The 14375-nt window shown below is 35.6% G+C and overlaps 1 protein-coding gene across 1 annotated transcript; it reads left to right on the top strand.

Moving 5' to 3' along the window:
- Positions 1-678: 678 nt before the first annotated feature.
- Positions 679-11289, top strand: CFAP96 (cilia and flagella associated protein 96). The gene is made up of 7 exons (XM_010170647.1): positions 679-775; positions 1830-2049; positions 4898-5035; positions 5124-5199; positions 6416-6595; positions 9256-9428; positions 11241-11289. The coding sequence occupies exons 1-7, from the start codon at positions 679-681 to the stop codon at positions 11287-11289; spliced, it is 933 nt and encodes a 310-aa protein (XP_010168949.1).
- Positions 11290-14375: the final 3086 nt, after the last annotated feature.

Raw genomic sequence — 14375 nt, 5'->3', positions numbered from 1 at the left:
CTTAGTTCTGTCTCTTAGTTCATCATGAGGGTGATGATGAGGAAAAATTAACATTTACTGTAAATCATTTGCATTAAAACCAAGATGAATTTGGAGATATTTACCATGGCCAGGCCTTGGATTACAGTTAGTGTGTTTCCAAAATTCCTCTCTTATGTTTTACCCCAGACTTGTCCATACACGGACCTTCTATACCATTGTTAGAAAGTGACTGAAAACCATTGCTCGGGATAACACACGAGATGAAGAAGGAGGCTGCTTGGCGTGTTTTATTGCTAGCTGTTAATGCCACCAAAACCTCTCATCTTAGTACTCTGAAGATACTTGATAAGAGGTTTTTTACCTAAACTATGTAAATTCAGTAAGAGCTGCACCAGCTGTATTGCAAATGCATTTAATCTTCTCTCTCTGCTCATGTTTTGATTTTAACAGAGGAGATACAATGGTGCCTAGATCCCACATAGTCCATTTGTCCTATAAGCACCAAAGTTGTCAGTCATAGTATAGATTACTTTATTCAGATTACATTTATTGCTAATATTTTAAACCATAATTTATTGCATTTTACTTAAATAAGCTTTTTGTTTATAGGTGTGGACTAAAAACTTTTGCAGTAGAACAAATAAACAAGGATACTTCAACTCTTTTAGTGCAGTGCACTGTCACACAGATCCAGCCATGCCTGCAGAAGGGAAAAGTGATATGGAGAGGATTGGCCTCTTCAGTGAAATGGGTTACATTTCCATTGGAGATAAATATGTGTCACATTACATGCGTAAGTACATTTAATTCTAATCACTATTTAGTGATAGGGACTGCCCCTATTATCCATCCACTTTCAGAATCACTATTTTCTAATGTTTTGGGGGTTTTTTTAGAGGGAACTGCTGTTTTGTGCATACTCTTTGCTCATGTCTGTATTCTTAAGACAAAGGCTTCATATATTAGAATGAATGTATCGTAGAAAGGAAAAATCCAATAAAATGGAAAAATATGTATGTGTAATGGATTGATAAAATCTTTTAGTGTATACATTTCTTTTTAATATTATCTGCAAGTTGCCAGTGTTTTCCTGCTTTTGTGAAAAACAGTAGTGGTTTTTCTGTGTTCTTTCAGCAGGTTTTCTGTTACTGACAATTACATTGTCATTATTTCTAAATTAGTGTTGCAATTTTATTTTTCTGTTCTGACCTGACTCATGTATGTGAGATTCCCTATCCCATCTTTTTAAAGAATATTCTCCTTTTCTTGTTGTTTAATGGAATACTTATTGAGAAGGGTAATTTTTGTAATTAGTAAGGTTACAGAGATTACCCCTCAGTAGGTGCTTTGAAGTGATTATGCAAAATAATCCTGGCTTCTCAGTATCGGCATTTCTGCTGGGGTGTAGTGTCAGTGATGAACATGTCCACCAGAACCCTGGCAGACACACTTCTACCACACTGAGCTGCTGGGGATTCAGTACCTAACTGGAGGCACTTAAGCTCTCCTGCCCGGTCTGTAATCAGTGGGGGAGAAAGATGTTCCTCTGAAGTATTACTCGTCGTATATAAATAGGCATCAGCTCTAGCTCCGAATTGCAGACTGGAGTAACCAATCTCTCTCCTTTGCCTGTAAAGCAAGTGCAAGGATTACAAAACTAAAAGTAGGTGCTGCGAATACCTTCTCATAGCATTGTCTTTCAGACCCAACCATTTACATATATGATTTACAAGTTAAATGCTCTGTAGTATGTTCTTTGAGCCACCCAGATCCAGACCTTAGTTTTTTAATGTAGGCTGAGAAGCACTAACATTGAACAGTTATTTACAATGCTTACTTTTTTAAAGGGCCTTTTAATGAAGCTGCAAGCAAGAACAGACAGATGTTACCTGGGGGGACCAAAACATTGTCAGCTCTGCAGGCAGGTTATTTTGAGCCTCAGTTTGTGAGAGTTTTCGATGGTGAAGCCTACTCTAACCCTGTTCAGCTAAGGAGACGCTATAGATTGGCAGAATCAAAGAAAAATTTGGGCAAAGCTTTCCTTCCCAGCAATGGAGACAAACTGCCGTAAGTGTTGTGAAAATGTTTTAAATGGACCTTTTTTATTTTCTGTACACTAAGGATAATTCTCACAGATTATTTCTTATAAAACCTGTAATGAGAGTACAATGTTGTTGTTTTATACAATGTAGTGCTAGCCAGTACTGAATGAAGATTCTTGAGCAGCGACACAGAATTATAGTTAAGGGAGGGCTGAACACAGGTAGAAATCAGGTCCTGATGCTTGCTCTTAACTGCTGTTTTTTTGCTGTAAACAGCTTTCTTACCCTTTAGCTTTTTATTTTCAATGAAAATGAAGATGGCTATGGGAAAAGGGTGTGGATAATTAACAAATGAATGGTTCATTTTAATTTAGGAGGAAATCTGTTGGAACTTTTCAGATACAGTACCTTTTCCCTCCCATTTCTGAGCCCCCCAAAACAGAGATGGCATCTATATTGCATAAACAGTAGGAAAAGGGGCCATTATCCAGGCACAACATTTTCCTCTCAAAGAATTCATATCCATTATCCTTTTGCTAGAAAAAATACTGATTATCCTATAGGATGGTCAGAAGATGTTACAGAACTAAGGAATATGTGCAGAATATTAAAATAAATGCATCTTTGCTATTTCCACAACATTAATTGAATGACAAAATGACACCAATGCAATTGGTGTCATGTAACAATTATTATTCATATGTAAAAACCAGATGGAACCTGGTTACTCATTTATAACTATACATTCTTATTTTGTTCTTGTTGCTGCAGTAAGAGACAGGAGGATACATTCTGGGTACAGGGCCTGTTTCTTACAGTCTTATGGTTATATTTAGTCATATCTTTCTGCAGCTTTGCTTTTGGAAAGTTTGGAGACTATCCTTTTGTTTATTTTATAGATACATATTTTAGGATGCAAGGATTAGCTATGTTCTATTGTATGTTACAGAAGCATCTTAGCTTTTAATAGGAATGTAAGACGTGGCGTGTAGGCTTTCTGTTGGATATACATGTGCTATTTCTGATGGGACAGACAATGTGTGAGCCCTATGTACAAAACTTTATTTCAACTACAACTTGACTTTACAGTAACCAATTATTTATAAGGGTTCAACTGTTAGAAACACCTAGCCGCTGATTTCAAATCCATGTCAGTCAATGAGAGTCCTGTTCACTTGCTTTCTGGGTTCTGAGTCTAACAGTGGGAGTCTCGCTTACAACAAAGACCTGCTAATGTGCTCTCTTCCATGTACTGCCTCCACAAATGCACTTGTCTGTGGGTGCAGCAGCTTGTGCTCTTATTCTTGTTGTAAGACTTTTGAATTCCTCTAGACATGAACTTTAGGACAGGTTCTTTATTGTCTTTATCCTCCCCTAAATCTGTACTGGCAGAGTAGTACATACCGCTGGGTAAGTGGTTAGGTTGTCTTTTAATGGAATCCTGAAGCAGTTATGGAGAGTGACTATACGTTTCTTATATATATCCAAAACTGACTCCCATCGTAACTGAGGAACTACTTCAGAGCTCTGTTGATATTCATTGAGCTGTTATTCTTGGCTGCCTGAATGATAAGCAGCTCTTGGGAATCTTTCCTTTACATTGGAGCCACATTTGTTGTTGGCTGCAAATGGAAAGGTTGTAAAGATGTCACATTCTGAAGATGTGACTGAAGCCTGGGCCTTTCTTTTCTTCATATGTCTGTTCTCTGTTATTTTGTTACTGGCATATAAAAAGCCTAGACACAGAAGTGACATTTAAAGAATATGACATAAAGCACTGAAGAGCTAGGAAACACCAAGATAAATGTTGTCTGTGCATTGTCAGTTTGCCCATTTTTTTCTATATATGGGTTTATGAAGTCCCTCAAGGGAGGGTAATGAACAGGCAGGTTAGCGTTCTGTGCGAAGATGTTATCTTGGCATCCTAATCCTAATCCTGTCAATATTCATTAATAGCACTTTGAAGTAGGAACTCATTGAGACACCTTTACTCTCTCCCCACAATAATTGCAGACGTTATAGGCAAAGCAGATGACCTTGGCTATCTGGAGTAGTTGACAGGTCTCATACAGTAGCCCCTGTTTATTTTTGCTGTTCTGTTTTGGGGACAGACGGTTGGTTGGTTGGCCTTTTTTTGGACCACTGTAGCTGCAGCTTAGTGAACTAAATTGCCATTCAGCTATGTCATTAGTTTGTCTTGGTTCTTTTCTCCTTTAGCAGCTGAATGATCATGTACTTTGAAAGCATGTCATACGCTTGTTAGAAAATACTGATTTTCAAATTGTTCTTTAAAAAATGGTCTTTGTGAATTCCTGCAGCTTTGTAGGCAGATGTATTTCTCCTAAATGAGCCATGCCTCCTTTTACTTTCCTTCTATGACAACATAGAAAGTTAACTAGTCCTAACATCTCCCAGAAAAAAAATCTTTCAGATAGGTACCCTGCGTTGCTGCCACTCCATTATCATACCGACACTAACCTACTGTTCTCTGTAAACTTGTGGGAAAGACTGTGCTCTTGTCATCAAGCATCAAATCTGTTTAACCTGCTCCTTTGGGTCTCTGTGAATCTGTCTCTACCACTGTTACTTCACCTGTTGGGGCAAAATTAAAACAACCTTTATTAAGCATATTTATATTATTAAGATACCTTAATACTTCTTCTCTGCTGCCATCTTGTTTCTTTTTTGTCCATAACACTGTGCACAGAATTGCTGTAAATCTATGGACAGTGGATCTGATTTGGTTTTATATTTAACTCTGGAGATGTATATATTGTTTGGGTTTTCTATTTACTGTCATTTTAGCACACTAGGTATGGAAAGCCTGAAATATTTGCAAAACATTAATTAATGTGTTCATTTACTATTTTTAGATGTGGACTGGGCAGTTATTATGGAACCATAGGAGGTCCGTATGCGTACTTCAGTCCACAACTGAAAGCCAAAGAAAGATACATTCCTCCTGGAAAGAATTTTTACACTAATCCGGGAAAGAAAGGAACTGGATATGGGTAACTTCACAATATTGATTCTTGCAGAGTATTTTATTAAATGTTTCTTGAGTTTTGAGCACTTGAGTAATTCATTGTGTTCTTACAGTTATGCAAACCTTACCATAGGTGAACAATACCCACATGAAGCTGATGGGTATGAAGTAGAAAGAATAAATGCAAAGGTAAAAATATTTGTCTTTATTACATATTAGTGTTATGATTATTTATTACAATTTACATGAACTTTTTTTACCCTGTGGTGTTTCCTTTAGCTTGAAATCACTAATGTTTATTTACAAAGTGGAGGAAGGAGAAGAAATTAATGACCATCCTGTATAAAAAAGATTTAGGTATTGTTCGTTTATTATTTTTCCTTTGAGACATCTGTCAGTATCTCACACAAGTTCTACCACTGAGGATTTGACCTTAAATTTTTAATTGTAAACCTTCAGCTACAATGCAGTAATGACCAAACAATGCCAACAGCAAGAACAATAATATTTGTATGTTGTTGTCAGAAGAATGGGACCTCATTATCCTAGATTATATATATATAAAATGACTTCATTTTTTCCTATAAATTCACAAGTCTAAGAAAGCTCGTAAATTTGCTTGCACTGATTTTAGTTATCCTGTATATTTTCATCACATGTAGTGAAAAACAGCAGCAGGAGGACATTTTTTGGTCTAAGGTAAGAACGAGATTAGAAGAAACAATTCAGCTACCTGCAGCTGAGACAAATTCAGGGTCAAAACTAAGTATCCTGTGCAGAAAATGAGAAGAACAGAAAAGCGGGAGGTGGGATTGTTTCCACTGGATAGAAAAAATGAATTTGCTCTGAGACATTAGCATGAATTACCAGGTGATACTGTATTGCTGATGGTACATTTTATGCTTGTCTTTTAATTGTTCATAATGTTTTAACCTCTTTTATTTAAAATGTGAATCTGGATAGAATAGTCAGCATCTCCCGTGGTACAAAGAACGAATTCCTAGAGAAGCTCAGCTTAGCAAGGTGCTCAGAATCTGGGAATGTAGTGGCCAGAGTTCACAAGTGTGAGCAGCAAGGATGCATGCAGGCAGAATTTCCAAGCGTATATGTCTGCATGTATGCCCAAGATACAGGTGTACAATACTGTTAGACACATCTTAAATACACAGTGCTTTTCCCAACATTTTCCTACCATACTTTTATAGTGATTGTTTTGCTTCCTGGTCAGTGAATCTATGTTGGTATATATGGTGGGTATATAAAATACTTTGATCATCAAACCAGAGCAAAGAAAGCTAGAGTGAACATTCTCCAAGACTAAATGTAAATGCTTTCCATTTTTCTCTTAGAATAACATACAGTAAAAATCCTCAAGACTGTTTCTTTCAAAGTATTTGTTTTACAGAAAATGCAAGAGGAACATAAACGGTTGGTTAAAGGAGGACCTTTCAAGTTAAATCTATATCCCCAGGAGTATTTTGATGTTAATCCCTTTTTTAATGACAAACCTTTGCCACCTGTGAAGAAAGTACCCCCAGAGAAGCCAATTGCACCACCTTTCAAACCAAGTTCTCCTGCTAAAAAGGTTAGTTTGTCTTACAGGTACTGGAGACAAAAGATAAATATTCAGATATTTCCTGTTAAAAGCTTTTCTTACGGTATTAAGTATTACAGCATTAAGATAGAAATAAATGGTTAGTTTTGATATTAATTTCTTATTTTTCTTACAGAATATATTATTCCGTTTACTTTGTTTTCAGTTTACAAAGCAATGGAATCTTGTTTGACCCAACAACAACTGCTGACTAGTCTCAAGTAACCTAAAAAGTGTTTCTCTTTAAAATCTGCATAGTGCTGTTAACATATAGTTAATTGACTGCATCCACCACAAAAAATACAAAGCAGAACGTTATGCAGTAAATGACAGTAGGACTAGATTACTGCAGCAAAGTGAAATGCTCTCCTATTTTGGACTGTCAGTCAACTCATACCATTTTTGAACCTGCTAATTACTCTCAGCCTATATAGACAAATATCTAAAAATAGAAGTGTCATGCGAATGGATAGCTGGAAGGAGCAGTATCCTGGTTTTTAGCTGAGACAGAGCTAGGTTTCTTTTTAGTAGCTAGAATAGCGCTGTGTTTTGGTTTCACATGGGATTTGTTATGAGAAAAACATTGATAACACGACAGTGTTTTAATTTTGTCGCTGGAAGTTGAAGGACATTGTGTTTTGTTAGTCTACAAGCACAAGATCTGGGGGGGAGAGGGCGAGGAATATTTAAATTAATAAGCTAAACTGACATTTGGATATACCAATAGGATTTTCCATATCATATAACATCATGTTCAGCATATTAATGAGAGTCTCTTCCTCTTTTGCTCTCTCTGGCTTTCACTTGGGCTCTCACTCTTCCAGGATTGTGGTTTTAGTTTCAGGTTTGTCACTTCTTTATCTGGGTATGGGCTGGGCTTGGTTGGTGGGTGGTGAACAATTGCACTGGGTATCACTCATTTGCAGATTTTATTACTAGTATTATGATTAATATCATTAATAATAATGAATAATATCATTAATAATAATGATTAATATCATTATTATTTTAAGTTTTATTTAATTTCAATTATTAAATTATTCTTATCTCAGCCTATGAGTCTCCTTACCCTTGCCCCCCAGTTCTGTCACCTATCCCACTGTGTGTGTGTGGGGGGAGGTGGTGAGCAAATGGCTGTGTTTGGCTGCTAGCCAAGCACTAGCCAAGTGGAACCACCACGAGCAGAAAAATTCAGGTTAGTGTCTTTGCTCAGGGAAAGGCTGCAACATAAACTCAGGAGTTATTTGTTGCTTGTCCCTCAGCAGACACAAATTTGGAATGTGCTTTAGAATTTGCCAACTCTTCAGTAGTTAGGAGAAAAGAATGGGAATAAATATACATGGAAGGGCTCAGAGGGCATAAGAAATAAATCAAGTTAGTATGAAGGATCTATAGGAACAGAGTTCATTAGTCCTAGTTGCGTAGTGTCATTATTTCTTAAAATCTAAATGCATATTTTTCCATTCTATAAAACATTCAATCTTGATATATTTTTCTGAGATACTAAATTTATGCCATTCACCTTAGGCTAAGCCTTAATTTCACTTTGAAATGTGTTTAAGATGCATAAATCTCTCTCTCTTAAATTACTCCAGATACCTAATACAGTACCACCTGTCACTTTTCAGCTCTTCATTTTGGAGTTCCACTGTCAATCATTTAATACTGTGCTCTGCTAACCACTATTTTGCTATTATTCTGTCCTTCACTCTTGACTTATTTGACTGACTGATTCATCTGAGGAAGATGATTATCAAGGAAAATATAACTATTCAGAACGAGAGAGCAAAAATGCTTGCACACAAATAATTGTGTTGGGTGTTTGGCCTCATAGATGAGACATCTGAGATCTTTCAGAATGGAAATCTGTTCAGTAAAAGTTAGCTGCTAGAAAGTCAGCACCTCATCTGGCTGACAATGCTGGTCAACCTTCTCCAGGCTCCCCGTCCTTCACACCATATATGCTTTACCCATATATTTAAATTATGTGTACTTTCCAAGCCACTGCACACTTTCCCTCTCTGCTATATAAAATCTTACGGGAAAAATTGTTGAGTGAATTGCTTGCTGCTGCACTTTTCAAGAATGCAGCCTCAGCAGACTGTGGGGTTTAGCTGTACTGGGGGGTTGCAAAGAATTAATCAGGTCTCTGCATGTTTTTTAACTGAAATTTGATACTCTTGTACTAGTGGACATAAGGTTTTTAGGAAAAGCCAGTGCTGTATTCAGTCCTGTATGTCAGGAAGCATATTGATGATAACGCCCAAGTGTACATAACCATCCCTACACCAGTACTGGACATTGAGGTGTACCAGTAAACTGTTCGTGACATAGGAATTTCTTTTTTTTTTGCCACAATGTAACTCATTTTAGTGAGTTATATTTTTACTTTTTCTGTCACATTTTTAAGAGCCTTTCCTCAAAATCCAGACTTATGAAAGAACATTTAAAGCTAAGAATCTATCAAAATAATGGACTAAAATTTTCCTTAAAGTTTCTATTGCAAATTTAAGGAATATTTGTTTTTTGTTTCTTATATTCTATGATGCAGTCGGCTATTCAGTATTCTTACTTGCTTTTCCATGAAAAATATTTTAATTAACTCAATTACATTGTAGATTGGTACTTTCTTTTTTTTTTTTTTTTTTCAGTCAGGGGGCATGAAAGGGGGAACATTTGATCCTTACCCAAGCCATTCTGCTGACCCTTATGTAATTAAAAAATCTACGGCTGTCACAGCTAATAAAGAACAACAGATTTTTCATCCTCCTTCTGGGCCAAAAAGCAGACCTGTTACAAGCATAGTAACTTTAAACATCACAAGGTAAGCTCCTTTAATTTGAGTTCATGTTTCATGTATGCTGTCTACCAAAAGTCATTAGCACAGCTGTTTATTACTGTCTAAAATAACTGAATAAATTAAGGAACGAATTATTAACAAAAGATAAGAAATACATAAGGAACTTGGCTTTCAAAATTTATTCCTACTCTCTTCTGTAAATTCAGGTTACTTTATAAGGCTATACATATCACAGAGACCTTCAAAATCATGCTATACAGATGTCACTGAAAAAAATACTATTTTTTCTCTTTTCTGACCTGGTAAATGTAAAAAGACCAGGAATGTTCCTGTTAAAAACAAAATCTGGTTTTGTTTTCCCTTATGTTTATGGAATAAAATTGGCTCCCTCTGCTGGCAAACATAATATTAACTAATCTAAGCCTACGAAGCTTTTGAAACAATGGCACGCAAATTGGATTCTTGACTACAAACATGTCACTGTGCAGTGCTGGATCTATAGTACACAGTGCATGTATATAGGTAGATAAGCACATAATTCTTTACTTTTTTATCTTACTAAGCTATAACCCTTATATTTAAACAAATGTATTTTCTAGTTTTGGCTCTGTTGTAATGCAAGCAGAAAATCAAAACTGTGTACTTTAGGGTTATTTAGAGAAACCACTTTCAAATGCAGACTGCTAAAATAGCATGTAGAACGGTTATTTTGCATTCTCCAGGAGTAACATGTAATATTTTAGAAATACTTGATTAAAATTTGAGGAACTGTCTTAGAGGAATCTGCTTCACATCTGTGATTTGTCTTTTACAGTCATATGTGAAGTCTAAGAAATACACCTCCCTTACTCCCATTGCTGTTCTGTTTACTTCATTTCACCACCAAATTGGCATTTGCATAGTCACTTTTTAAGTTGCAGGGATAGTTTGAAGTTTTTATTTACACTGACAATGAAGAACCAGAAGCTAAATATTACTCCACATTGCTTTTCATTTCTAATGGAAAGTAAGAAAGAACTGAAAGTAACTTTTTGGTACACGAAAAAGCTTGGTACCTATCAACACTGATATAAGAAAGTACAACCTTCCATCTGTGCACTGGTGTTTTTAAACTAGTAAAAGGGAAAAAGAATGGTATATTGGTCTGAGGAGCCTTCTTACCAGTGTGGTTATTTGTATTATTGTTTTATCAACAGCATAAAAATTCATGTTCTTGAATGAAATGTTTTTATTAGGAAAAAAACCTAACCAAAATTGTAAGGGGAGGAACTAATTGTGATGTATCACTGTGTGCTCACAGGTACGGTTATGATGGACCCATTAAAAATATTTCTAAAGAGAAAAATTTTGCATACCCAACAGAAATTCCACAGAAAGTAAAACTAGTATTTCAAATTCTCTACTACTATTTCCCTCCTACAAATTTGAAAGAATGTATTTATTTTCAGTTCATTATTCCTAGGTTTAATAGACTGAAAATGGTGATCTGAATTTATTGTAACTATGAAGCTCATAACTCATAGATTTTAAGGAATGTGGTAAGACATTTTTCCAATCATCTGCTTCCCCACTGAATTAGGGTTCTTTATGTACATGCCAATGGAAAACTTATCTTCTGATATTTGGACCATAATCCTATAATTGGATTTGCTAGTGTAGATTCTTGCTCTCATGCAGAGCTCTATTGAAATCAATCTGACTTCACGAGGATGCAAGTCATTAAATCTAATTACAGGACTGGGTGTACCACAGTTTTTCATTTTTACAAAAACTCTTGTAATTTGTACAATGATATTCTTCAAAAATGTAAGAAGTTTATCTTCATTTGCATTTCAGATCATTAAATACAAAGAACTACAAGACTGCACAGCTGACATCTTATTAGGTACAAAAGGTGAAATGAAGGGTACACTTTTTAGACTCTAATCTGTTAAAGCAAATGGAAATGTGAAAAGTGGAATTCAAGTATATAGGGCAATCTAACCTGTTTAATGTGATCTATGGTTTCAAAATAAAAAGCTATAATAAATAATTTAAAATCATTTATTTATTAAATCCAAAGTTGTATTTTTATATAAATTTTCATCTTATTGCTTAACTGGACTTTTGAAATGTACTTTTAGAAAACATACTTGCTAATGAGTAATTTGGGTTGCAAATGGACTATATACTGCAGTAGAAGGAGGTGGATATTTATGAAGTGAGAATCAGTGTGTGTATTAACCAAGTTAGTCATGTGTGGCTCACAGTGAAACTAAGGTCAGTTTCCTGTCAGTACTTTATTTCAACTATAATTTTGTGTAAGAACTGTCTTAAAAATATGTAATTTTTAGTTTTGATTACCTTCTCAAAATGACCATTATCAAGCATTGTTCAAAACCAGGCCACAAGCAGGCCGTTATGAAGGGAGTCATCTCTGTTTACCAGCATCTATTTACCACTCTTCCTCAGTTTCCTGACAACCGTTAAGTGCTGCCGTGTTCTCCAAGAGCAGCTTAATTCCATTTTGTGTACATGGAAGGTTCCTAACAAACCTCAAACGAGCTGCTTCTCAGATGGAACTGTGATCCTAAATGTACACCTTACCTCCATCTTAAAAATTTTTGTCAGGTTTTGATATGTGGTCAAAGAAATTTGTTCATGTAAATCAAAGCTAATTTATTATAAAAATTTAAAAAATACTCAGCATTTATTTATCCTAATAATTACATTAAGACAAAATTTCAGTATTAATTTTTATTAAAAATTTATCATACTACTGTAGAATATCCATTAAATGGTATCATTACTGCTGTTCACAGGATATTTTTTAAAGAAATTCCCAACTGGATCTCACATTTCCTGGCATCAATGAAAAGAAAAATAAACCCAAGAATTGTTGGTCAGGTCTTCCAGTGTGTGTTGAAGCATAAAACCCCTTACCTTGAAGTCAACAGCACCCAGCAATGTTTTAAAATATTCATGCAAGAATTTTGATATTTTCTCTATCCAAAGACCTGTAACAGAATTCCTTCTTGCTTTGTTTAAACCTTGCCTTGTGTAATGGCACTGCTGCTGACCTCAGCTACCTCAGTGGCATCTTTCTACAGAATACGAGGAGCATTTGCCAAGTTGTTCACTTGTGAAGACACAGCATTCCTAGGTAGATTGAACTGTGCTGTACTTCCTCCTAGCTGCTGTTCTGATGTAGTACAGCTGATGAAGACTGCTTGGAAGGTTTTCCTTCTGTCTCCTCACTTTTTGCAATTCTTCCTCTTCTATCTTCTGTCTTTCAATAATCTTTTCATTCACTAACAAGATGGAAATACTGAAAGCTGATTAAAATGTATGGAGCTTAACTTAAAAAGCAAAATCAATCCAAATTGTTTGAGATGTTAGTGTGTGTGGAGTAGCCTCATGTGGACATCATGCGAGCCAATAACTTCTCCTGGTAAGTCCCCACCAGAAAATGCCTGGTCCCAAGGAGCTGACACCTAGCTAAGGCCTCAGTATGCTGTTTTAATACAAATAATAACCGTGTCCCTTGGCTTCTTGGCAGTACCTCTGATCGAGATGGTGGAATTTAGATCTTTCTTAAATTTCATTACCCAGTTATCTAAGGTAAGGAGGACATTAGACATTACTTACATTGTTTTCATAACAACAGCTTCCCTACATACTTACAGTACAGATACAGCCAGTCACCTTTATAACTGATTCTGATCACGATTCATAGTTACAATCTGAAGCAACTTCTTGTTTATGCAAGTGTTAAATGCAATTAAACACCTGACCATCTACTCGATAGCCCAAGTACTGACCATTTTAATGTCCTTAGTGACTTTGGGTGTGCAGTGCAGAACTGTGGCATAATACCTTTGCCCATCTCCAGTAAAAAACCACAATGAACCCTTCTGTATCTTTTAACCATTTTTTACAGGGAAAAGTTTTAAGAACTAGACCTAGATCTTTCAGTTATTCTAATATAGGTATCATTCATGATACAAAAACACGCTCTGTCACATTTATAGTCTAGTATTACAAACCAGATAAACAATTGTTAATTTTCTGCAATCAATCTTTAGGAATTACTGGAGAAATAGAAAGAAATGGATTACTTTTATGTCTCTGAAGAGATCATACCCTTTAGGAGCTTGTACATGAAGTGTTGTACTAATAGGAAAGTGAAGTCTGTTCTGGAAACATGAATAACTAATTACATTGTTTTACTTTCACATATTTATTTATTAAAGAGTGAGTAAAAAAAGAAGTTCCTGAAAAAATAGCCCTAGTAGGGTTGTAGAGACACTGCATACCGTCAGCTTCAAATTCACAGTAATACATTCTTCCTTCCCATGGTCCCCTGGCTGAGAAAATCGGAGTATTTGTGCAGTGATTCTATTCAAGAGGATATTTTTTGTGCTTTTCATAGCTATGACCATGTTCTCCAAACATGTTTACACTGAAAGTGTTAAAATTCATGTTTTAAACAATAAACTTTCTAAGTTGGCATCTGGTATAAAGAGATAGAGGGTGCCTCGTGTTGATTAAACATAGACCAGAATTAGATGTCACCTAAAACATAAGGAAACATAGATTAATTTAGGACTTTACAGAAATAACCAGTGAAATGTTGTGGGGCATACTAAGGTGTTCAGCTAAAAGGTCGTTAAGAGTCCCTTCTGACTCTGAAATCTTAGGGACAGAATTCTATCTCCTGTAAACTGTCACAGTTTCATTAAATTTCTTTATACTACTTACATTGTGTAAGGGTCTGCTTTTGTGAATCTCTGAAATTCAGCCAAGTATCAAAAAAACAGGCAGCTCTTTTTAGAACATAACAAAAATGTGGAAATGACCGGCCATCAGAACTGTAAATCTTCTACAGGAGAAAAGGGTTTGTTACAATTTATTTGAAACAACACACTGTTGCAGATTATCTGAAATGGCCTGGAAAAGAAAATCAGCTAATAAGATATTGCAAAATAAAGC

This window comes from Antrostomus carolinensis, unplaced genomic scaffold, assembly GCF_000700745.2.
Source record: "Antrostomus carolinensis isolate BGI_N321 unplaced genomic scaffold, ASM70074v2 scaffold2266, whole genome shotgun sequence".
Taxonomy (NCBI): Eukaryota; Metazoa; Chordata; class Aves; order Caprimulgiformes; family Caprimulgidae; genus Antrostomus; species Antrostomus carolinensis.
This window is presented reverse-complemented; position numbering and strand designations above follow the sequence as displayed.

Excerpts from the sequence above, each read along its gene's own strand:
- CFAP96 (XM_010170647.1), top strand. The coding sequence starts at position 679 with ATGCCTGCAGAAGGGAAAAGTGATATGGAGAGGATTGGCCTCTTCAGT. Across the intron at positions 2,050-4,897 it reads AGCAATGGAGACAAACTGCC|ATGTGGACTGGGCAGTTATT; the intron begins GTAAGTGTTGTG and ends TACTATTTTTAG. Across the intron at positions 9,429-11,240 it reads GTAACTTTAAACATCACAAG|ATCATTAAATACAAAGAACT; the intron begins GTAAGCTCCTTT and ends TTTGCATTTCAG.